The sequence below is a fragment of the Mytilus trossulus genome, chromosome 4, assembly GCF_036588685.1.
Source record: "Mytilus trossulus isolate FHL-02 chromosome 4, PNRI_Mtr1.1.1.hap1, whole genome shotgun sequence".
NCBI classification, from domain to species: domain Eukaryota; kingdom Metazoa; phylum Mollusca; class Bivalvia; order Mytilida; family Mytilidae; genus Mytilus; species Mytilus trossulus.
This window is the reverse complement of record NC_086376.1, coordinates 12,522,349-12,549,211: the sequence shown is the minus strand read 5'-3', so window position 1 is coordinate 12,549,211 and position 26,863 is coordinate 12,522,349. Positions and strand designations below refer to the sequence as shown.

The window sequence follows — 26,863 nt, the reverse complement described above, 5'->3', positions numbered from 1 at the left end:
AGCATTGTTCAGGATCAGACCCAAAAACCACATATATATTGTGAATAAGAGAATAATAAAATATATAACATATTCGGAAATTGAAAAACGTATAATTTCTTATAATAACCAATGTTTCCTGTGCATCGCAAACTTGCTTCGCAGAAGAAACATGTGCCATATTTTAAAAAAAAATGATTATTTGTTTTTAGAATTCCAATTTTCCAAATGAAAAATCAAACTTTATGATTTATATCAGTTTCTTCATGAACTTTTGGTTGTTTTTATTTTTTTTATGTTATCAGTGTAAAAAGATTTACCGTGACAATGTTAAAGGGGCACTAGCTACGAGATATATAAGAAAATCTAATATATTATATTTTTTGCTCAATCATTAATGAAACGCAAATAGCGAAATAATAATTAGCAGCCAATATGGTTCAATTTTGTCAAAATAAACTAAAAAAACATTGATTATGAATTACTCACTTGCAAGTGAATAATTCGACCTCATTGAATCCGCCGTATTCATGTGAACTTCAATTTAAATTTCAATTTAACCCTTACTTTGAGATGGGTAACACACGAATAGTATGTGTAAAGTTGATTTTAGAAAAAGAATGTCAACATTGAAAGTGAAACAAAGATAAATAATTGTTATAAATGAAATATGATAATTTGATCAAATCGGTGAACTTAAATTTGACAGCTAGTGCCCCTTTAATGTATGTGTTCTTTAAAAGGCGGAAACAGTTTAAAAAGTTCTTCATTTAAATTTTTTTCATTTTTTTTTAAATCCAACTTGACAAAAAATAATTGAAAATCAAATATGTGCTATGATTATCATCTGAGTTCTCATAATTAACATCTATTCAATTAAAAAAAAATGTTCACAGATAATTTCTTATCTGATTGTTGTCGGTGTCGGATAGAAACCCTAGTTTTTAGCTTCTTCTATAATCCGAAATATATATTTATGGTGCCATTTTCGGATGAAGAAAATTTTACAAAAGACACTTGCAATTTTACATTATTCGTTATGAGTCTCAGGTCCCTTTTTAATCTACTAATTAGTAACATTGATGAGACTATAGACCATAATATCGACTGCTGGTACAACTTAAACAACCATACGATGATTGTGTGACCTTAAATGTTTTAGAAATGTAAACAAACTTATTTTAAAATCTTCTATTCTATCTCAGTTTCTGTATTTTAGTTACAGGTTGGGGACAACCCACCAAATGGGGAACTGTTCCCCAAATGAGTAGCAATCCCTCATTTGATTAATCATTTTGTAGTGCTAAAAAACAAAATTTTCTGAGCTGAGTCTTTTTTCTTAAAATGGCACATATATATCGGCGTGACTTTTTACCCCAATATACCCCAACATACCCCAATATACCCCAATACACCTAAAATAAGAGTTTCAACATAATATTATCGAATAATAATATCATTTAAGGCAATTCTATGTTATTTTAACACCATTAATACTTTATTTTTTAAAAATATTTAATTTTAAATCACTTTTTTCTTGAAACTTGTTCCGTTCTTGTCAGCCGCTTACGATCACAAAATGACTTTTTACCCCAATATACCCAAATATACTCGAATAAACAGTTTTAATACAATTTCGATAAAAAGGAATGATATAACATGCAGAAATATTAAAAATTAACTCAGCTGTTTACATTTTTGTGCATTTATAGGCATTAAAAACCGTTCTTTATTCAGGTATTGACGAAGGTTTCACTAAAAACCAGAACGAACGAACCTAAAAATATAACGGTAATTTTCTGCAATTTCTTTTTTTTCCCCTTAACATGTGGAGATGTAAAATACATATTTGTGTTTGACTTTTCTTTAGAGTTAGATATGATGTATATTTTTAAAATTAAACTCGAAAATTTTTCTCAAATTTTGAAAAAAAATCTCAAATATTTTTTCTCAATCAAGATCTGTCAAATCCAATTCTCAAATTTTTGTTTTAAGTAATAATCCTTATATGTTTAACGTTTAAAGTTTTCTTTTTATGTTAATAAAATGTATGTATCTTTCACTCAGTGATTAAACTGTAGTGGTCCTTCAACAACATCTATTAGAATTTGATTTTATTCAACACAAATAATGTGTCCTACATGTACGTATAGCTTTGACCACGGACATATACCGAATGGTCAATATGATTCATCCATGAAATTGCTCTATGGCAATTTTTTAGGTCGTTGAATTAAAAAAAATCCATGTGGGGGAAAGTGGTGGTTTTTTTTGTTTTTGTTAGAGAAGTTAATGAAATTTACTGGTAAATGGAGTTACAATGAATCATGGTAGTAATATTGTGAATCTTCTCAATTTAGGAATGATGGGTTGAATCTGGTTTTATGGCAAGCCAAACCTCTCTCTAATTGGCAATGTTAAAACTATCGCTATAATATGACAATTTGTATTTATGGCGAATAATACCCTATAAAATCTTGAAATTACTAAGGCAAAGTTTTTGCTTTTTTTAATTACGAACATCAAAAGTTCTTACTAATCGTTGGGTGAAGAAGAAGAAAAATCAGGACGCATGTTTGCTCAGTCAGTCTTTATATTTCTGTGCTCTATGACGACTACATCATAAGTAGGAGAGATCTATATGGTGAGGGATGAATTAACAGTGTTATAAAAAAAAAACATTTTTTTAATGATTTTTATATATTTTTCTTTCTAAAATCAAATCTTCCATACAAATTCGCATGTTTGCTATTACAAAGGTATATATAGCTATATTAAGATATCAACAACCTGAATGACACAATTGTCAGAGGAAAATGATTTTGAAGCTCCGTTAAAAATGAGGAAAAAGTTGAAGATATCATATCCCGTTGTCACAGTAATATTTCTGCTGTAGTCCTACAACAGGAATGTACCCACCACCTAGTATGCAACATGTTTTGCCTTTTACACAGTCACAAATATCACAACAGAGACCACCATTGGTGGATGAAATATTTCAACACATGGACAAGAGAAACTTGATAAACTTGAACAAATTGATAGCCTTGTTACTTCAATTAATGCCAAAGTTGTTCGTCTTGAACAGGGTTCTAAATATCTCGTTGACCGTATGGAACAGGAAGAAAGGTGTTCACAGCACATCAGCGATAACTATGACAAACACAAGTCTGATCTAAGGGAACTTAAAACAGAGGCCAATAACATTTCTAAATCTTTAAAAACTAACAGTTAGGAAGTTAAAAATGTTGGCCATGAATGTCGATCTTCTTTGTCCGATATGAAGAAGGAAAATGACAAACTAAAAGAAAGTTTTCTGGACGTCCAAATTAAATCAATGTCGAACAATTTGATATTTTACAATATTCCAGAAACTGAAGTTGAAAATTGTCTTGATATTGTACTTGACTTTTGCAAAGTTACAATGAAGCTCGAAAACTTAGATCAAATTCAGCTGTCAGATGCCCATCGTATTGGTAGAAAAGGCGAGAAGACCAGGCTAATATTAGCCAAATTCTCTTCATATGTACATCGTGAACTAGTGCGAAAAAAAACGTTAAAACATTGAAAAATTCTTCGTTTGGAATATCAGAACAGTTACCAACAGATGTTCAAAATTGCAGGAAAGAACTATTACCACTCATGAAAGAACTTAGAGACCAAAACGTAAAAGCCTACTTTGTCAGGGACACAATTCATGTTGGCGGCCAGGAATATAAACCTTAGAGGTTACCCAGAGAACATGCATACACTTTAAAATATGTATCATGGAACATTAATGGCTTAGAGTCTTGTTATGATGACAATGATTTCTTGAACTTAATAAATAGTTATGATGTGTTGTTTTTATGTGAAACATGTTAAAAAAAGACATTTTGATAAATATTGAAGGTTTCTGTTAATGGAAAGAAATATATAGGTCAAAGAGAAGAAGGAGGTATTGCTTTTTTTTGTAAAAATAATATTTTTGAAGGTACATGTATTTCTATCGAAAAGAATATGATCATGGTATTGTGCTTATAAAGTTTTCTAAGTTATATTTTAATTTGAATGATGATTTGTATATATCTTTTGTTTATACATACCTCACGAAAAGTCAAATTTTAATCGTATTTATGATAATGATTTTCATGATGATATAGAAAATATTTTTTTTTAAATAAATATTTTAAAAGGTTCAGTTATTGTTTGAGGTGATATGAATAACCGCACTGGCGAGCTGAATGATATTCTTGAGACTGATAATTTAGAAAAGTATATCGACTGCGTTGAGCCCGATGTATCTCCTATCGATGCTCGATGGACAAAATTAAAGTAATAAACGCATATGGACGCAAGTTAATACAACTATGTTACAATTCAGGACTGGTCGTCTCGGTTATGATTCTCTTGGATTTTATACTTTTTGTACATCTAGGGGTCAAAGTGTAAATGATTACTTGCTAGTTTGTCCCGCAAATTATGATATTATCAAGAACTTTGGTGTAATAGACTTAAAGTTAATGAATTTTCTGATCATGCTCCTTTATCATACGAGATAGGTCTAAATAACAATATTAAGTGCAACAGTTAGCCAAGTGATCACAAATACCTTAAGTTACTTAGTTCGTTGGTCTGAAACATGAATAGTGCCGATGATGTTAATATTAATGCAGTCTCTGGGAGATAAACCGTATTTGATATGACAGTGCTTTTGCTGTTTTTAGTAAAACTGTACAGAAACGTAACACAACATATGTAAATAACCAGATAATTTTGTTTTGACTGCTCATATGATTAAAATAAGAATTATATTTTGCAATACTTGCTAACATACAATTTCTGTGCAATCAAATAGAAAATGAGCCTCATCTTCGACAGTATCCGAAGACCATTTAATAAATATTTTGCTACTTCGGGGAATACCTAGCCTTGATACCTGGCCCAATCATACTGCGTCGAACATGTATTTTCGAATTAATTTCAAAAATTATTGTTTGGATTTTTTCATAAAATATCTAATGAACATTTTTACTGATCTTGAACTGAAAATATTTTACGTTTTATTTACCGTTATAACTTTGATAACCATTTCAATGAAAAATATGTGTGAATAGAGAGTGTATATTATTTGTATAAAAGTCATTGTATATTTCTCGATTTGAGTATAATTGGTTTGAACTTTACCTTGCAGCAATTTAGCCTCAGGTGTACACAGGTGTATATTCAATGAATGTTGTCACTTCGAGTGAATTAACAGAAAGGGTATAGCGAGTTTAATACACCGATGACAATTGAGAAACACTAATTTAATTGTTTAAATTATTGAAAATAAATTTTTAATTTCGGAAGTGTAGACAACATAAAAATGGAAAAATTTCCGATTGCGTTTCGTGCAATTAGCATAAAATTAAAATATTAAGTTTAAAGAACAGTACTTTTTACCTTAAAAATTAAATGTTGCATTTCCCAAATTTAAAATTATTGCACATCTGATTTACGTTACCGGATTTTTTTTTACTTGTGTTTAAATCTGGCGATTTTTAAATGCTAAGTATCGCAAATCTTACGCAATTTTAAAGTGTTTAATTGAATAAAAATACAACAGTGCAACATGCATGATTTTTTTTTATTTTCTTTTTAACATTTCGTTCTTACTTATTTAAATTCATCTGACAATCACTAACTAAATTATTTGTGAAAAGAATTCCAATTATCATTAATTTCATTAATGGATATACATATATCATAATTCTAAACTTATACATTATTTTGTTTGAGGATTTTTTTTAACATTTTTTTTTTATATTCTATGCATAATAATTGTTTGCAATGCTGAACAGGATAGCGGTCAATTATCCAAATTAGTAGCACAGTAGTTGTAATAAAACATATCTTAGTAATATATAACTATTGTTGACGATTTTATATAGAATAATTCGTCACAACCTCGTTGTTCTTGAAACAATCTTTACTTGTATACTTGTAAATAAACTCATCATATATGAAAGTTTCCTGACGTATAAGTGCCATTGAGAATGAGTTCCAGAGGTCCTTTTTACCAGACAAAGCAGAGCGTTTCGTTTATTTGATTGTTGGGACAGACGAGGCCAACCACTTGTATACAGATAAACAGAATTACCATATATGCTTATGTTGTCAGCGAACTATCAGAGAAGACTTCCCATCGTCGAATGGGGTACACGAAGTCTTCCAAGAATGTACAAGTGACATGCCTGACTCTAAACAGTTAGTAAACGGACTTAACAGTGACCTATATAGACATGCATCGACCGCTAATTGTTCTTAATATTTGAAACTGCATGCATATATACGTTTTTGGGAGTGATTATTTATCTTGTGTCTGACGAAAACTATAAATGCCTTTATGGTTATATCTAACCATACGTTCGGTTTGGTTTGGTGAGTGTTCTCTCAAAATAGTAATTCAAAAATTGTTTTAGTGAGATGTAGATTCACACCAATACCGAATTACGTCTATATATTTCACAAGTATATAGGCCTACCACGGAGAAGCTCTGAAGGTATATACTACTCCCATTTTGTTTGGATGTCAAACATCGATGTTTATAGCAATATTTAATGAATAAAATGATGATGGTAGAAAGAAATAGGAGCGTCATGTGGCAAATATTACATGATCTCGGACCATGAGTTGTCAATCTGTATTTCAATACAACCATAATGAGTAGTATTAGTTACATAGTGTGTTAGTGACCTAATATGATATATCTCTTTGTTCTTACTGTGCTATAATCTGGATAATGCACATCAAAGGTGCGCATTAACTACCTCAGATATACTGCAGTCAAATCTATTTTTACCTTTATAGGGGTGTACGCAATAGATACTTTGGATACTCTCGTAAAATAACTAAAAATAATAATAGTAATGAACACCCTGCTGATAAAATGAAAATTGTATATTAATAGACAGAAAAATTCGACATATTTTTTCTAATTTTCATAAAAAAAAATCGCCAGATTGCACAATAAATTCAGTTTGAATTTCTTATTTTTGGTTTAAATTTGAAATTAGGTCTAATTTTTCCTGGTCATTTTCAAATGTGTAGAAGTCGGACCCAATATCGGTTACCAACTTTTTTTCTTCTTCATTATCTTTTTGGTTTACGTGTATACAGTTTCTTATAAAAGTCGCCGGACAAGCCATTTACGTATACCTGTTACCTAAAGTCCATTTCCATGATTTCTCTATTTAATTATTTCGCGACAGGTAAGGTATATTAATTATCGGCTGATAAGACGAGTGCCCGATAATTTAGATATAATTGATAAGTAATAAGTCCATTGGGGGATGCCGACAAATATCATCTACATCATAGGTCCGCACTACGCGCAGCCAGTGCCATGCTTTAGATATTTCAAAGGAAACTACAAAGGGCACAGGGTGACATATTCTGAGTACTTATCTGTGGCTATAAATGCCAGTGCTTCAAAATTTATCGTGTTTATGCTTTTTAATTGTTAGTATTTTATGATATTCAAGTGATTTGCTGGTTCCCCTTCTCAATGCACATAGAGAATTCGGGATCATTGAGGCTTTTCTTTTCAGATATACCTCCTATCTAAAAATATGTTTTTTTTCTCGTTTTCAATCCGAACTAAAGGCTGGAATTAGACAACAAATGGAAGTTTTTTACGACCTTGGCTGACTATACAACCCTTGCATAGTCGGTCTGGAATTAGTAATAAATTATGAAGATAAATAAATTAAAAACATATACGGAATTTCTTGACTTGATGTCTTTAAATGTTATTATTTAGGCCAAGTTTATATATATTATAAATATATATATATATATATCACAAACATATAATTCTTTAAAACTTAGTTGATTTTGATAAATGACTAGCCTCGACTTTAAAATAAGAAAGCAATCCATTGAATAAACAGTTCTCAAGTTTAAATGAATCCCACCGTAAGATTGATGTCCATTCCAGTCTTTTAATCTCCCCATTCAGGCCGGGGTTGTGGAATCAGAATTATTTTTTTTTCGTCTAGATGAATGGAATTTAATAAATTTTATTTTTTACAAGTTTCTAATTTGAAGTTTATTTGAAACTACCAACTTTGTAATTTCTGGTCCGTCCAAGTTTACGTAATTTTAATCATGTGATTATTAAACATAATTTGTTCAATGAAAATTTAAAAATCTTATTTGATGTAGAAGAACATTTTCGAATTTTATTTGAGACATTAATTTCAAGAATATGAGAAAAAAAATCAAAATTGAAAAAATATTTCAAAACATAATTAAAAAATTTCATTAATGGATGTATGAAAAACATTTCAAATTTAATTAAGAAAATACAAATGTTATTGAATAAAACTTAAATTTGGAGGAGTGAAAAAGAAATAGCAATTTAAAAATTGCCCTGTATATTTTAAGGTCCGTTCTGGTCTTTAGTATTACCATTATCAGTGATCGAGTTTTACTGGAGTTTTAAAAGCTTCTAAATACACACAAATGTGAATAGAGTTGTTTTTTGAAATAAACATGGGTAAAATATCATTCCACAACATTTATATTGTACTGAAACGTTTTATTGGAAGATATTGGGGTATATTGGGGTAAAAAGTCATTTTGTGATCGTAAGCGGCTGACAAGAACGGAACAAGTTTCAATGAAAAAAGTGATTTAGAATTAAATATATTTATAAAATAAAGTATTATTGGTGTTAAAAAAACAGAGAAATGCCTTAAATGATATTATTATTCAATAATATAATGTTGAAACTGTTTTTTGAGGTATATTGGGGTATATTGGGGTATATTGGGGTAAAAAGTCGCACCCCATATATATTCATGAAAAATGCAGCAATTTTTCCAAAAGATGATTATCCTTATCTTGATTGACTGAGAAGATACAAGTCTATGAAAAATCAGAAAATTTGGCTATTTTCTAGGCTTCTAACTTTTTAAAAACCCATAATAAAAATATAGTTCTTTTTGAGAAGTTGTTCCATTTTTCTATAAATTTGTGCCATTTTACCTTAAGCTGAGACTACTATAACACATTTTATAGTAGTCTCAGCCTTAAGAGACCCATTTTTTGAAAATTCAGTTTTTTTTAGCATTATGAAATGATTACTCAAATGAGGGATTGTTACTCATTTGGGGAATAGTTCCCCATTTGGAAATTGGAGGGTTGTCCCCAACCTGTTTTACGCTTTAGTTTGTCCAATATTTATGAAGTCTTACAAGATTAATGTGTTACAGATATTTTTTTTAAAACAGCCTTACAAGACATCATAGTTATTTGTATTACAGTTCTGTAAGATCGAGCTTCTATCCTTTGAAAAAATTGTATCCCCCTTTTCTGGCTAATCATGGGGGAATTATAGTTATCTTGTACCATTGTAAACTTGTAACTGGAGAGCATGATGATTCTTGCAAAATCGCATGTCTTCGACAGGAGATGAGCCCAGGACCTCTGTGTTACAAGGCAGCACTAAACCTACTGTGCTAAAGTCTAAAGAAGTACTTCCTTAGCTCAACCACTTACAGCTGACTAAGTACATGTATCTACTAAGATTCTAAGGGAAGCAATCCCGTCACACTTCCACCACCTCAAGAGTCATCATACCATTATCAGGGATCTCCATGGATGAAAATTGAACGATGAAGGAACTTTCACCATCATAAACTGTGTCTATTCCGTACAGTCAATGACAGTGTAGCGCGATCGAAAGTATTTCATCCCTCCACGTAAGGATAGGTGAACATGCTAATTCATTGCTTATTTAAATCATACTTATTTGAATGTTCATTATAAATACTATATAGAAGTATATATATTTTCATTAATTGCTGTTTGTAACCCTTCAAAGGCCAAGCCCACATGCCTCCTCCTTTTCCCTTAGTCGAGAATGACCAATAGCTGTCACAAAGGTCCCCATGTAGTTTTCTTGCTATTTTGGTAATTGTTATGGGGGTTAAAAATCATGTGGAGCTTATTTTTCATCATGTTCATGGACACTGTCAAATTCAGAAGTCATGAACCCATGATTACCGATATGGCTGGTTTGCAGCAACGACAAAACGAGTCGTACGGGTTATGTAAAAGGTTAAAAAGATTTGTAAAGCAAACGTTGTCAACTAAAAAGGTTTTTAATGACTTTATCTAGCAAATCGATGCAATGCAACATGCATCTTTCGAGTCTAATTAGAGACCGGAAACGCGGATGTATCAATTTGATTGTAAACGGGCCCATTGTAAACTATGAAATGAATTCGGAATTACGATATGATATTTATTTACAGGAAATATTAAAAGTTTTAACTTTTTAACTTTTAATGTAATTCTATATTATCATTACAATACAGCAGTACTCAAGTTATTTGAGATTAAATAATAATTACTGTTTTACGTCTTATTTTGTACTTCTTAAAAGGGGGATGCTGATTGCGTAAGTCAAAATAAAGCATGTGTTCGACTTGTTAAACTTTGTAACTGGATTATTAATTTATTTATTTGATCTGAATTATCATAAGCATTTGCGGAAACTTAGTTCAATAATTCGACAAATGAATCGTCTATCTTCAGATAATATTCTCCTGTCTTGTTTGTTGATCTACCTGTACAAGCTCAGGAACAAGTGATTAGCGATCTTAATCCGGATATCCCTCAGGCGTTAGAACTGTATTGGATTATACTATAAAAAAAGCCTGAGGGTTATGCAATTACATGCATTTGACTATAATTGCTAAAAAATAGCGTCAGGCTATTAAAGCGATCACAGTTTTGAACGATGGCAGAAGACAATTGAACGATGGCGCGAGTCATTTGACGATGGCGAAAGACATTTGAATGATGGGGGGTCGCCATCGTTAAACAGGCCATGGAGATCCCTGCATTATGACTCACACACAGACATACAATGTACCCTAGCTAGAATTCCTTTCTAACTACCGTGCCTTTTTAAAGTTGGGCACCAATGTAATCAGAGAGCATGCAAAATCGCACGTCTCCACCAGGACTCGAACCCTGGACCTCTGTGTTACAAGGCAGTGCTTATGTCTGACTAAGTATCTACTAAGTTTTCTATAGGAAGCAGGCTCGTCACAAACTTGTACCAATGTCAATTCTTTCCACTAAAAACAAACTCTTACTCATATCAATGTCAACTTGTATCAGAACCACAACCATGACTACAAAAAATAAACTCTTACCACTGCTAACTTGTACCATGAAAGTATTATATTGACAATAATAAAACCAATGCCAGTTTAAAGATGTTATCTGTGATACCGTCTATCTTGGGACAACCAATTATTATGTCTTGTTTATTAGTTTACAATATGGAATGGTTACTGATTCTTGGCATGTGATCAATCAAATCACTGAATTTCAGTCATTTTCAAGTTCACTGAAAATTCTGAACAGCTTGGTTATTTTCGTATATACATAATACACAAAGTATGCTGATTTTCGTATATATACATAATACACAAAGTATGCTGAATAGTTCTCAGTAAATTCTGCTGCTGTCACTGCCAAAAAGAGGCATTTATTCAATGGTGTTACATTTTTCAAATTTAAAAACATCAGGAAAAAAAATTACAGTCGTAACGAAAATGAACTGAGATTAATAAGTTTTACAGTTTTGTAGATCTCTAACTTTTAAGGAAATAAAAAAATGCATAAACTTCTCTTGCTGATATGCATTATAGAAATTATACTCGGATATATAGTATTTCCAATTTAATTATAATTTCAGATAATAACCATGACAACTAAGAAGTCAAAGACTTGCTCTGTACATACAGATATAGGGAAGATACCAGTCATTACACAGACAAACAGAACTTACATAAAAGATAAAGCCAAATTAGAGAATGGTAAGAATATACAAAACTTACATAAAAGATAAAGTCAAATTAGAGAATGGTAATAATACATGTATACAATATTCAGATATTTATCATCATGATATATATATATATGGCCATGGAAAATTAATTGTTGGTTTCCCCTAACATGGGAAAATTTTAAAGACCCGGCAGGCAGGCTTTTTTTTTTTTTTTTTTTTTTTTTTTTTTTGTTACCATGCATAATTTTATATCTATATGTATTGTTTCGGAACTTTAATCTTGCATACTTCCAAAACACTTTTAGTTGTCTCTGCAAAAAATTATTATTTTTTTTTTTCACAAAAAAATTGAATGACCCGGCGGTAAAACAGTGACCCGGTCGGGTTAGGGGAAACCATGAATTATTTTCCCATGGCCTATACTATGTTTGTCATTGATTCTGTTGTCTACTCTAAATTTAGAATTTATTGTGAGCATTTATTATTGCGATCTTGTCATTTTAGGCTAAAGTGCGATTTTAATTTTTGCCATATTGAAAAAAATAATGTTTAATTCATATACAAAATTTCAAATTACGAGTTTAAAGTTTTGCTGTTTTGACCCTGTCGCATTTGTTGCAATAATTTCTGAATTTACAGTATGTTTAAAATGTATTTTTTTTTATATTTATCAAATATTTTAGAGTATTGAATTTTAAAAAATCCAAATAATTGTTCATCTATGAACATGATGAATGTATTAAAACATCAGACACTTTTTATATTACAGAATTGGGAAAAGGAAATCCTAATTGGTTTGTGGAAGCATCTCGTCATCCAAAAGAGAAAGATTCATCAGTGACACCTATATCACTAAAGTGTATGCAAGGTAAATATTTTCCTGTTTAGATTTATCTGGTAACTGACAAAGATAATCTTCTAACAATATGTTTGTGCTATTTTCACATTTCCTAAGCGGTATAAGAAAAATATTTCACCAGCTATTAATTCTATGTGCTTTTATTCTTACATTACAATGATACAATTTTATAATAAAAAGACAAGTATAAATAGAATGAAAATGATCTTTTACTCTATATATGATCAGATGGTTTATTTTCAAGCATGTTCTACAGAAGTATAGTTTGTCAATTTAAGTTGAATGTCTGTTTAACTGTAAACCTTCACAATTTTGGTTAAAAGTTTGTTGTGGATTCAGCTTTGTGCTTTTTTAGATAACCTAGTCATTTTTGTAATGTTGATATATTATTGATAAAGGCTATATATATTCATAATTGATATAAGGAATGAAGCATGCTCTTACTGTTTGCTTTCTTCTTTTCTCTCCTAGATTCCTACAATGAAGACAGCCCTGTTTATATTTCTTCACATCTTTTAGAATCTCAGTTCTCTGCTACCAGTCCATTAACAGGTTGGATGCCCCCTTCACTGGGAATAAGGTTTGTATACCAGTCCATTAACAGGTTGGATGCCTCTGTCACTGGGAATATGGTTTGTATACCAGTCCATTAACAGGTTGGATACCTCCTTTACTGGGAATAAGGTTTGTATACCATTCCATTAACAGGTTCAATGGATGCCTCTTTCACTGGGAATAAGGTTTGTTTACCGGTCCATTAACAGGTTGGATGCCTCCTTGACTTGGAATAAGGTTTGTGTACCAGCCCATTAACAGGTTGGATGCCTCCTTCACTGGGAATAAGGTTTGTATACCAGCCCATTAACAGGTTGGATGCCTCTTTCACTGGGAATAAGGTTTGTATACCAGTCCATTAACAGGTTGGATGCCTCCTTCACTGGGAATAAGGTTTGTATACCAGTCCATTAACAGGTTGGATGCCTCATTCACTGGGAATAAGGTTTGTATACCAGTCCATTAACAGGTTGGATACCTCCTTTACTGGGAATAAGGTTTGTATACCAGTCCATTAACAGGTTGGATGCCTCCTTGACTTGGAATAAGGTTTGTGTACCAGCCCATTAACAGGTTGGATGCCTCCTTCACTGGGAATAAGGTTTGTATACCAGCCCATTAACAGGTTGGATGCCTCTTTCACTGGGAATAAGGTTTGTATACCAGTCCATTAACAGGTTGGATGCCTCCTTCACTGGGAATAAGGTTTGTATACCAGTCCATTAACAGGTTGGATGCCTCATTCACTGGGAATAAGGTTTGTATACCAGTCCATTAACAGGTTGGATACCTCCTTTACTGGGAAAGGTTTGTATACCATTCCATTAACAGGTTCAATGGATGCCTCTTTCACTGGGAATAAGGTTTGTTTACCGGTCCATTAACAGGTTGGATGCCTCCTTGACTTGGAATAAGGTTTGTGTACCAGCCCATTAACAGGTTGGATGCCTCCTTCACTGGGAATAAGGTTTGTATACCAGCCCATTAACAGGTTGGATGCCTCTTTCACTGGGAATAAGGTTTGTATACCAGTCCATTAACAGGTTGGATGCCTCCTTCACTGGGAATAAGGTTTGTATACCAGTCCATTAACAGGTTGGATGCCTCATTCACTGGGAATAAGGTTTGTATACCAGTCCATTAACAGGTTGGATGCCTCCTTCACTGGGAATATTAACAGGTTGGATGCCTCCTTCACTGGGAATATTAACAGGTTGGATGCCTCCTTCACTGGGAATAAGGTTTGTATACCAGCCCATTAACAGGTTGGATGCCTCTTTCACTGGGAATAAGGTTTGTATACCAGTCCATTAACAGGTTGGATACCTCCTTTACTGGGAATAAGGTTTGTATACCATTCCATTAACAGGTTCAATGGATGCCTCTTTCACTGGGAATAAGGTTTGTTTACCGGTCCATTAACAGGTTGGATGCCTCCTTGACTTGGAATAAGGTTTGTGTACCAGCCCATTAACAGGTTGGATGCCTCCTTCACTGGGAATAAGGTTTGTATACCAGCCCATTAACAGGTTGGATGCCTCTTTCACTGGGAATAAGGTTTGTATACCAGTCCATTAACAGGTTGGATGCCTCCTTCACTGGGAATAAGGTTTGTATACCAGTCCATTAACAGGTTGGATGCCTCCTTCACTGGGAATAAGGTTTGTATACCAGTCCATTAACAGGTTGGATGCCTCATTCACTGGGAATAAGGTTTGTATACCAGTTGGGTGGTCTAGTCCATTAACAGGATGGATGCCTCCTTCACTCGGAATAAAATTTGTATACCAGTCCATTAATAGGTTGGATGCCCCCTCCACTGGGAATGAGGTTTGTATACCAGTCTATTAACAGGTTGGATGCCCCTTCAGTCAAAATAAGGTTTGTATACCAGTCCATTAACAGGTTGGATGCTCCTTTACTCGGAATAAGGTTTGTATACCAGTCCATTAACAGGTTGGATGCTCCTTCACTCGGAATAAGGTTTGTATACCAGTCCATTAACAGGTTGGATGCTCCTTCAGGCTTCACTCAAAATAAGGTTTGTATACCAGTCCATTAACAGGTTCAATGGATGCCTCCTTCACTGGGAATAAGGTTTGTATACCATTCCATTAACAGGTTGGATGCCTCCTTCACTGGGAATAAGGTTTGTATACCATTCCATTAACAGGTTGGATGACCCCTTCACTGGGAATAAGGTTTGTATACCAGTCCATTAACAGGTTGGATGCCTCCTTCACTGGGAATAAGGTTTGTATACCAGTCCATTAACAGGTTGGATGCCTCCTTCACTGGTAATAAGGTTAGTTATACAATGTACTATAATCCACATATGGGAAAATGTGAAGGACCCACAGAAATGATTAAGATTCTTGAAAAATTTGGAAATAAGAATATCTGAATGGACTACTTTTTGTTAATCTGCAACATTTATGTTGAGGAATTGAGACATAGTGATTATATATTATTTTGTTGTAGGGTTTGTCAACATTTACATAGTTCAGTCTGTAGTTAAAAAAATTGAGACATCAAAAACTTTGTCAAACCTATATAAATGGATTTATATGAAATTTGGACAAGATTTTTTATGACGGAAAGGTAGCATGGTTAAATTTTTCAAATATGATAAATTGACTTAGGTTTTTTTTTCAGTTAACAAGTAATGTAATCTGGGGGTAAAGTTTACACATCAATTACTTTTTCAAACCTTTAGGCTTTATAACATTTTCTTAAACTTTTGAAGAATTTATTTTAACTGTTTTTTCATGAGAAGATTAAATAATTTATCCGTTTATTTAATTATACATCTTCCTAAAAGAGTTTAAGACAGTTATATTTTGTATGATTAAGTCCTTAATGTGCTCTTCCTGGTATCTATGATGAGTTTATTTACAACCACTGGGTCGATGCCACTGCTGGTGGAGATTTATTTCCCCGAGGGTATCACAAGCTCAGTAGTCAGCACTTTTTGTGCTGACATGAATTATCATTGATATTGTTATATTTATAAATTATCTGTTTATAAAATTTTGAAGTTTTTAGAATTGTAAGGCTTTTCTACCTCAGGCATAGATTACCTTAGCTGTATTTGGCAACACTTTTAGGAATTTTGTATCTCAATGCTCTTCAACTTCTTATTTTATTTGGCTTTTTTAATACTTTTTTTGATTTGAGCGTCACTGATGAGTCTTTTGTAGACGAAACGCACATCTGGCGTATATATAAAATTTAGTCCTGGTATCTATGATGAGTTTATTTACTACATGAAATAGAACAGAAATAGATATTAAAACCTGTGCTAATCTTTCCATGAGCATTTAGATCCTTCTATTGGACAACAATTCACCTTTGTATGTATTGCAAGGAACCTCTTTATATAGTTTGAGTTGACCTTTTTTGATATTGTTCTTTCCAAATTTTAGTTGGGTTTTTTTCCCTGTTTTTGTAATTTTTTCCCTCAAGCAAAATTATGTTTTGATTGATTTTGATTGAAGAAATTATTTGAATGGTTCATTTCTATTATAACTTATGGAATGTATGTTACGTATCATATTTTTAGCCCTGTAAATGGTACAGCCCAGCAGTATGTAGGCTCTCAGTATGATTTAGTAAAGAGTCTAGGTGTGAATGATTCAACTCTCAGCTGGACTAGTTCATTAGCTACACCTAATCATGCTGACTTGGAGGACAGAGGTAATGCGATTGACATACTATTTCTATAACTTCAAAGTCTGATTTTGTTTTTCAATTTGTACTGTAAATAGATACAAGAAGATGTGGTATGAGTGCCAATGAGACAACTCTCCATCCAAGTCACAATTTTTAAAGGTAAACCAGGGGACGAACCCCCCCTTGAAAATAAATAAGCACTGTTAAAGTCAATGTTCTGTAAAAATTGTGAGTGTTAAAGTCGAGTTTGTGAGTCCAACGAACCCCGGCCCCTTTGGAAATTCCTGGCTACGGGCCTGTATAGCTCAAAGTACTGTCTTCAACATGGATTATCACATCAAACAGCAAGCTATTAAGGGCCCTAAAAATGACTAGTGTAGAACCATTTAAACAGGAAAACCAACAGTCTGATCTATATAAAAAATGAGAAACGAGAAACAGGTATGAAATGCATCAACAACATCAGATTTTAAATCAGTTTTACTGAAATGAAAATTTGTAAATTGATGAGTTTTGTATTTGTTGTTCTTGACTTGATATCTTTCAACTTCTACCAGTGATAAAATGTAGACTAAGAGTCAATATAACAATATTAAAAAACACACTGATAAGATTACCAACAAATTACAATATTGTCTTTAACATTTGAGGATCATCAAAATCATTTAACAAATTGCTGCTTATGATAATACCAACTTTGTAAAGCTTGGAATAAAACTTTTTGTCAGAGTTAACCACTAACTTACACCAATTATTCATTATAACATGTAATGATCATACAGTCAAATATTATCATGCCTATTTTTCAGATAGCCAGACTCAAGCTCAAGCCAAAAGGAAGGTAGTTAATTATGTTGAGGTTAAAACTGTAACTGTTTCATTGTACATGTAGTATAAAATATCTAAAGAATTATACATTTTGTTTAGGATTTATGACTGATCAACAGTCATTAAATAGAACGTTATCAAGAGCAAATGTCAATTAGATTAATAAAAAAAAATTATTTTATTCTGTAAAATTAAACATCTAGAAACTAGCATTCAGTCTTTTAATTGAAAAATGACAAACATAATAATTGCAAACTATAGATGACACACAAATTTGAAACAGTTTTATGAACTAGTATGATCAGTACCCAATCTTTTCCATTATTTGAGCAAACAATGAAACAAATAATGATGCAGTTAACACTTTTAGGAAAAGTTTAATAGTTGTACATTTACTAAAGATTGCATGTGGATTTCAAATAAACATTGGTGGGATGGAAATAAACAATTGTCTTGTTTGTCTTCAGTCAAGTAAACAACACTTCAATTTTGAATTTCACTTGACAGTTACATTTTATGAGTATTTTAGCTTACAACAGTACAATTACATACATACTCTAAATTCTTAATTTTTGTACTACAGGGATTTTCTCGCATGTTATTTTCTCCTGGAAACAATATGACAAGTGAAACCATGGAAGTATGTACTCTAAAGGAATCTCCAGTAACTAAAGTCAACTCCAAATTATTACAGGAAAACAATGAGCCAAATCATTCTACTGAAATCAAAGTTAATTCATACATTAGTAGTCAAGAAAAAAACAGAGGAAAGATAGATACACCTGACTTAACTGATGCTTTGTCTGACTTCTTTGATCCTCCATCTAAAGCTGCAGGTAGAAGGAGGAGTGCTCCATCTTCTAGGAGGAATTCATTTAAAACTAAACCTCCAAGCTGTTTAAGTTCAATATCTTTTACTCAGGGTGATTCAGACAAGAATAATATCATTGAAGATCTTTTTAGCAGTAAAGATCAACATTTGAATAAATGTCAAAATGAATGTCCATCAAAACCCAGTGTAGAAACTGATGAAAAGTGCAATCAAATTACTGAGAAATTTGATCACTGTGAAAGTGTCAAACAAGAAAGTACTGATTTAGGAAAACTCGACCTTTCGTATTCAGAATCATCCCGTTTAAGTGAAATGTCTGTAGAAAATGCAAATAAGATAACAATGGAGAATGAAGAGGAATGTTTACATGAAAATACACAAAATTTAATTGAAAATGAAGAATTTAGTCAGGCAGATCTGTTTTGCTCTACACCATATGATGTCAATAGGACTTATAAGTCAATTCTATCAACTGCAAAAAAGAAAACACCTGCATCCAAAAAACGTGTCAGGTTTGATAAAGATTTGGATGAAAATTTTATAATCAGTAATGAATTAGACATTAATACAAGTTCTGCAATTGGAAATTCTGGAAAGAAAATTAGAAAGACTATTGATAATCTGTCAGATGATGTCACTATTGAAATGGAAACTGATAATTCTAAAACAGACAATAATGGTAAGGGATGTGATAAAGAAACTGATGATTTGTTTTCCCAAGTTTCTCCATCAGCATTGCAGGAAATGTGTTCAGTTTCATCAGATAAATTGGAAGAATCCCCTTGTACAGGAAAGCCTTCTGCATCTATTGACAATCTTACCAAATCTGACACAAATAATCAGACAGCATCTATACCAGTATCTCCTGTTACACAAATAAATAAGATTGTTCCTGTCTTAGAGATTACAATACAGCCTAGTAAAGATGTTTCAGAAACTGAGAATTTGAGTTGTGCAACAACCTCTCCTGAAAAAACTGTATCTGTTGAAACTAGTTCTCATATTAAGACTGATAGTTTATTAAGGAAACCTGGTAAAATAAAAAGATTTTTCTATCCAACCAATTCTCAAATCAACACTTCATGTCCAAAGTCTGTTTACGGTTTCAAACAACAACCAAAGGAGACAGCTGACAATAACATAAAAGATAAAGGTCAGGATGCTACAATTAAATCATCAGTAAATACTAAAATTGCCAGTGGGACAGAGAGGACACCAACAACCCACATAGAAATGGTGAAGACTAGTCCAGCAACAAACACCACAACTTTGGCATCTGGGAATACAGATTCAAGAAGCAGATCCTTAGGTTCAGGTACAAAAAAATGTATATTAGACCGTTGGTTTTCCCATTTGAATGGTTTTACACTAGTAATTTTGGGGCCCTTTATAGCTTGTTGTTCGGTGTGAGCCAAGGCTCCGTGTTGAAGGCCGTACTTTAACCTATAATGGTTTACTTTTTAAATTTTTTTTTGGATGGAGAGTTGTCTCATTGGCACTCACACCACATCTTCCTATATCTATGTATGCTTTATTATATAATAGTTCGCACACATTTATCATGATTATGTTTTTTTATTCAGCTTTTCAAAAGCATGAAATTAACAGCAAACTAATTGAAATGTGATATATATGTGTACTTTGACAACATTAACTTTACTGATTTAATTTTGCATTTTAATGTTGAAGATTTGAGTGGATATACCAAATTGTATAATACATTATATTGACAAAAGATGAGGATATGAATACCTTATATTTAACTTTTTTTAATCTGTTTTTGTAGGTTTTAAAAGATACAGTGATTTGGTTGAAGTACCAGCAAAATCCAGTGCAGAGGTTTGATATAGTCTATATGTTGTTACTCAAATATACACATTATGTAAAATGATTGATTGATGGGCCTTTGCTGTTTAGTTGTGTAAAACATGTGAACATGGTGAAAGAGAAATGATAAACATGACAAATATACATTGCAGCCTTTTTTCATGACGTCACAATATGAATTTCAAAGGAAAGCAAGAAAATTGTACGTCATAATTATTAGATTTTAACCAATTCAATGGCAAACTGAGATCAAACAAACCATACAATTTTACATTGATTAGATAAAAATTATCAACAGGTCTTTAAAAGTATAAATCGAGTAAGAATAAGAGATAAAGAGAGATGTCCTATTTACCAACCTGACTTCTTTTCATATAATGGTCACTGTACACAGCTAATTGCAAGCATTTACACGCACAATATTTAGAATGTAGATGAATGTTTCAAATATTAAAGTGTTTTGAATAAGAATATGACACATGTATTTAATTTGACTTGTTTACAATTTATGAACATAAAAGTCAACAAATTCTTTTAAGCAAGATTTAATTGCAAGATTCATTATCTTTTATACAAGTGTAAATTCAGCACTAGTATAAAATTAAATCTTTTAATGGATATATATAAGAAGATGTGGTATGAGTGCCAATGAGACAACTCTCCATCCAAGACATAATTTTGTAAAAGTTAACCATTATAAGTCAAAGTATGGTCCTCAACACATGGCCTTGGCTCACACAGCAAGCTACAAAGGTCCTTAGTAATGACTAGAGTTAAACCATACAAACAGGAAACCAACGGTCTAATCTATATAAAACAAGAAATATTTATGAACCACATCAATAAGAGAACCACTGGATAACAGGATCTGACTTAATACAGGTGCAAACAAATGCAGTGAGTTTAAACGTTTAAATAGGTACCAACCTTCACCCTTGCCTGAAAAAATAGTGTAACATCACAAAATAGAAAGACACATGTATAGAATTCATATTTGTATTAAAGTAGGATCACATTCAATATCTCTCTTGATCTTTTCAGAAAATAAACAAATCAACTTCAGACATGTACACAAGGGTTTCAAGGACAACTAAGGATATGTCTAGTACACCAACATCTACCAAGAGAGATTCCACAGAAATCAAACGTAAAAGACTTTGTCTCAATCACCAGGATTCTAATGAAAATTGTTCATCCAAAAAAACTACCAAAGAATTATCCTCCCCAAAGTTTCCCTACGAAAAAACTGTCAAAGAATTAACCTCCCCAAAGTTACTCATTGAAAAAACTACAAGTCCAATTAGGTCAACTTCAGCAAGTGACATCCCTAATCCTGAAAGTGACATGTTTGACGATGATCTGCCTGATGATTCATTTGCTAAGGAAATAAGTATGGATGGTACATTGGAAAAACTCTCTGGTAACTCAGATTATAAAGGGACTGTGTTTGGTACGTCTGAAAGTCTATCTGCCAATTTAAACAAATCAGGAAAGTCTGAAAATTTGGAAAAGGTACTTGAAGAAGGTATGCTAAAAATTACACCAAATGCTTTGAAGAATAATTTCATGGAACAGTACAAACAAAATGTAGAAATAGTCAGATCAGATGCATATAACATGAGTGAAAAACAATCAGTAAATGTTATGGGTGAAATGTTTCAAGGGTTTCACACTGCAGCAGGAGGGAAAATTAACATTACAGAGAGCAAGTTATCTGAAGCTGAGAAACTCATGGTAGTAGATAGCTCCGATTTAATGGCTGAATTCACTGATGATTTCATAGTAGATCGTAAGTTAGAAGTTAAAAAAAGAACAGAATTTGAAAAAGTGAAACTTCATGAAGACACAATGTTGATGAAAAGAGAGGCTTCTCTGGCATCTGGTATTGAAACTAAAGTACTTGATGTGAAAATAGAGCATGTATGCATTAATGTCAACAAAAAGTCAGATCTCAATAAAAAAAGTGAAATTATATTCAGAGGTGATAGAAATCTTGAAAAGAAACTTAATTCTTCTCATGCAGTAGATGGTAATAACAGTGTTTTAGGGGAACATTTACAGCCTTTAAATAAACAATTTACTGAAAGTTCAGAAAAGAATGTCAACAAGGGCAAGACACTTCCAGTAAGTTTAAATCTTGAAATAAGAACTGAATTACAAGAGAGCCATGGTTTAAGTGGTGGTTTCTCAACAGCTTCTGGAACAGGAATTAAGTTTTCTAATGCAAACCTTTCAAAGGCACAGAAATTATTTGATGAAAAAGAAAATGTAGCTATAGGTGAAAATTTATCTTCTAAACCTAAAAATAATGGATTTGCATCAGCATCGGGAAAACAATTACCTATGTCACTGTCTAGTTTGTCTAAAGCAGAGAAATTAATGGAGGACATGATCAGTGAGAATAAGGCAAGTGTTTCTAATGTCAACCCTATCAATAGAACTGGAGGATTCTCAACTGCTGGCGGAAACAGTTTCAAAATCTCTCCATCCAGTTTGTCAAAAGCTAAAGCTTTAATCTTAGACCCAGAAAATAGTCCATGTTTAATAGAAGGGAATATGCCTGAACAATTAAAGCAAACAAAAAATTACAATTTTCATTGTCGTGGATTTTCTACTGCCTCAGGAAAACAGTTTAATATTTCAGAATCAAGTTTGTCCAAAGCACAGAGTTTAATGAAGGAGTCTCAGGACCAAGAACAATCAGATATAAGTGAAAATGATAAAGTTGCTATGCCAGGATTTGCCTCTGCCTCAGGAAAAAGTCTCAATTTATCCAAATCTAGTCTATTAAAAGCACAAAACTTTATGGATGAGAAAGAACTTCAGGTTGTTACTCCTGAATCAACATTAAAGGCAAATACCAAAACAGGGCTATGTAATGGCCTTCTGAGTGGATTTTCTTCTGCATCTAGGAAAGGTTTAAATATTTCTTCAGCCAGCATTTCTAAAGCTACATGTTTAATGAAAGAAATAAATGGTGAACAGGAACATTTATCATCTGATATAAAAGCAAAGAAGGAAGACTTTGAAGAACTTTTCAGTAATATTCTCAAACAAAATGAATCAAATGATTTGCTTACTGATACAGCTGCGAACACAAATTTACTTGTCGAAAGTGATTTGGAAAAAGAATTAGAAAATATGCTGACAAACAAACAAAATAAAAAAGAAAGTGTTCAAGTTCAGCCCACAAAATCATCAAGGTTTCCACCTGGTTCTAATGTTCCCAAGGGATTCAGACCTTTCAAAGCTCCAAAAATTATAAGCAAGACAAAAGTTGTCCAAAACATCAAATCTGTCCCAATCAATAGTACATCTGAAGTAGATAGTGCAAAAGATGTTATGATTAAAGTTGACATGGGTGAGCCTTTGAAACAAAAACCTGAAAGTGAAGACAATTACGGTGGTCATACTTCTGATCTGATTAAACAGAACAATAATAATAATATAGACAGTACTTACTTGGACGAGGTGTTCTCAGAAGAAATGTTGGCATCTCAAAAATTCAGTCCAGAATCTGGTCGTCCATTAAAAAAATGTGGACGTAAAAGGTTGACCTCCTCTATTACAAGTGATGATTTAGAACTGATTGAAGCTGAAAGAAGTGTTGAGCTAACTAAATGTACAAAGTTCGAACACCATCAGACAAATGAATCAAAGAATGTCACATTTACTTTAGGAACAGGTGGAGACAATAAAATAACTAGAATTGAAAATTCAGAGTGTGATTTGGATATTGATTTTAAAGGAGATAACTCTCAATTTGCCCTTGAAGAAGTTATGGATCCTGGTAATGAATTCACACAAGTTTTAGTTGATAATGATGAAGCATTTCTGAATTGTGAAGATTCTGCAAAAGTTTTAATTCAGGAAAAGAGAATACAAGCTGAAAATTTAGTGCAACCTATGAAAAGTAATTCAAATATTACAACTGATTCCACTTTAGATATTATTCCACAAATAACTACAAAATCAGCTTTTCTAAATGAAAAGAGTGAAATGGATGTTGATCCTGATACAACATTTAATTTTAAATATCAAAATCCCTTTCAAAGTGCTTCAGGAAAGACTGTGTTTGTGTCGGAGAAAGCATTACAGCAGGCTAGACAAACAATGAATGAGGACACAAAGAAAATTGATGGTTTAGGAGACTCCTTTCCTCATCCAAGAAAATCCATGGAATCAACTATTTCTAATCCTTTCCAAAGTGCTTCTGGTAAATCTGTGTGTGTGTCAGAGAAAGCATTACAGCAGGCTAGACAAACAATGAATGAGGACTCAAAGAACATTGAAGGTTTAGGAGAATCTTTTCCTCATCCAAGAAAGTCCCTGGAATCAACTATTTCTAATCCTTTCCAAAGTGCTTCTGGTAAAACTGTTAGAGTTTCTCAAAAAGCTCTTGTGCATGCAAGAAAAACTTTAGATGATGAAAACATTGGTTTGTTTCATAGTGCTTCAGGGAAAAGTGTTGAAGTTTCAGAATCTGCTCTCCAGCATGCTAGGAAAACACTTGATGATTCTAATTCAATTCCAAGTGTGTCAGGAAAAAACATTTCTGTTTCACCAAAATCTCTTCAACATGCCAGACAAACACTTGCTGATGACAATTCTAATCCATTCCAGAGTGCTTCAGGAAAGATTGTTCAAATTTCAGAGGCAGCTCTTAAACATGCTAGAGGAACATTTAATGAAGAAATTATTACTCCAGTACTGAAAGACAATGATTTGAGGAAAGAAACATTGAAAGACATAAGTGACGCTCCTTTTCAGAGTGCATCAGGGAAAAATGTACTTGTTTCTAAAAAAGCGCTATGTCATGCAAGGAAAACTCTAAAAGAAGAAATGACCAACCCATTTCAGAGTGCTTCAGGAAAGAATTTTGAAATTTCAGAGAAAGCTTTCCAGCAAGCAAGAAAAACACTAAATGAAGAAATGACCAACCCATTTCAGAGTGCCTCTGGAAAGAATGTTGAAATTTCAGAGAAAGCTCTTCAGCAAGCAAGAAAAACACTAAATGAAGAACTGACCAACCCATTTCAAAGTGCCTCTGGAAAGAATGTTGAAATTTCAGAGAAAGCTCTTCATCAAGCAAGGAAAACACTAAATGAAGAAATGACCAACCCATTTCAAAGTGCCTCTGGCAAGAATGTTGAAATTTCAGAGAAAGCTTTCCAGCAAGCAAGGAAAACACTAAATGAAGAACTGACCAACCCATTTCAAAGTGCCTCTGGCAAGAATGTTGAAATTTCAGAGAAAGCTCTTCAGCAAGCAAGGAAAACACTAAATGATGAAATGACCAACCCATTTCAGAGTGCCTCTGGCAAGAATGTTGAAATTTCAGAGAAAGCTCTCCAGCAAGCAAGAAAAACATTAAAAGAAGAAAATAATGACCCATCAGTAAAAGATGTTACTCATTCTGAAAAAAATCTTAAGGGAACTAGGAATACATTGAACAATGAAACAAATAACCCTTTTCAGAGTGCCTCAGGAAAAGGGGTTTCCATTTCTGAAGAATCTCTTCAGCAAGCAAAGAAAACATTAAATGATCAAACTCTAATTCCATTTCAAAGTGCTTCTGGGAATAGTATGATTGTATCAGAACAGTCTCTCAAGCATGCCAGGAAAACTCTGTGTGATGATTCAATTAATACACCCAAATGTGTGTCCGGAAATAGTGAAATGAATTCAGAAAAGGCCATACAACAAGAAAGGAAATCATCTGGACAAAATCATTCAGTGCAGTGTGTTCCTGTTTCCAAAAGGGTTTTGCCATTTTCTGATGACCATTATAACAAGAACATGTCACCTTCACATCAAACAAGCAGATCATCAGTGGATAATACAAAGAGAAAGAGAAGTGATTTTGATGATGATTTTGATATTCCCTTAGAGATGTTAGAACAGATGGAGATGTATGGTAAAAGACAAAGGACAGATGTACTAGATGGTATGAACTTTTATTTGTAGCAATACATTATACCTTTATATTGAACTTTAAAAAAATGCTACAGAAAGAAGCTGTCATGCCATATTTTACTCTCTACATAGTGTTATAGTTTTAAAGATTTATCTTATAAGAATTAGATTGTGTACATCAAATATGTAAAACCATTTATGCAACAATCTCAATATAAATTTGTGAAAATTTTAATAGCAAACCAAAATATTGTCATTTGATGAAAATATGTAAGTCTATTTCTATCATTGAATAGACTCGTACTGATGTGCAACATTGAAATTATTATGAGAATGATGAGTAATATAAAAAAGAAGATGTGGTACTATGATTGCCAATGAGACAACTATCCACAAAAGACCAAAATGACACAAACATTAACAATTATAGGTCACCGTAGTAACACTATTAAAACACAGATATCTGTACAATATAATTATTTAGAAGATTATATGGTTTGGTAAGATTAATATTTTTGTAGAAAGATGTGGTATGAGTGCCAATGGGACAACTCTCCATCC

The 26,863-nt window shown here is 32.6% G+C and overlaps 1 protein-coding gene across 3 annotated transcripts in view; it reads left to right on the top strand.

Annotated features, from left to right (window-relative positions):
• The first annotated feature begins 963 nt into the window (after positions 1 to 963).
• The window catches only part of LOC134714703 (breast cancer type 2 susceptibility protein homolog), a 55,107-nt gene continuing 29,207 nt past the window's right edge, over positions 964 to 26,863 (top strand). The window contains exons 1-9 of one of the 3 annotated variants that reach the window (XM_063576203.1): positions 964 to 1,145; positions 11,721 to 11,841; positions 12,583 to 12,681; positions 13,144 to 13,252; positions 16,790 to 16,923; positions 17,709 to 17,740; positions 18,311 to 19,874; positions 20,346 to 20,398; positions 21,428 to 26,333. In XM_063576203.1, the coding sequence (XP_063432273.1) occupies positions 11,730 to 11,841; positions 12,583 to 12,681; positions 13,144 to 13,252; positions 16,790 to 16,923; positions 17,709 to 17,740; positions 18,311 to 19,874; positions 20,346 to 20,398; positions 21,428 to 26,333 (7,009 nt within the window). In that variant the 5' untranslated portion in view covers positions 964 to 1,145; positions 11,721 to 11,729. Of the gene's footprint in view, positions 1,146 to 11,720; positions 11,891 to 12,582; positions 12,682 to 13,143; positions 13,253 to 15,442; positions 15,481 to 16,789; positions 16,924 to 17,708; positions 17,741 to 18,310; positions 19,875 to 20,345; positions 20,399 to 21,427; positions 26,334 to 26,863 lie in introns of those variants that run through there. The other 2 variants (XM_063576204.1, XM_063576205.1) reach the window with 2 other exon arrangements.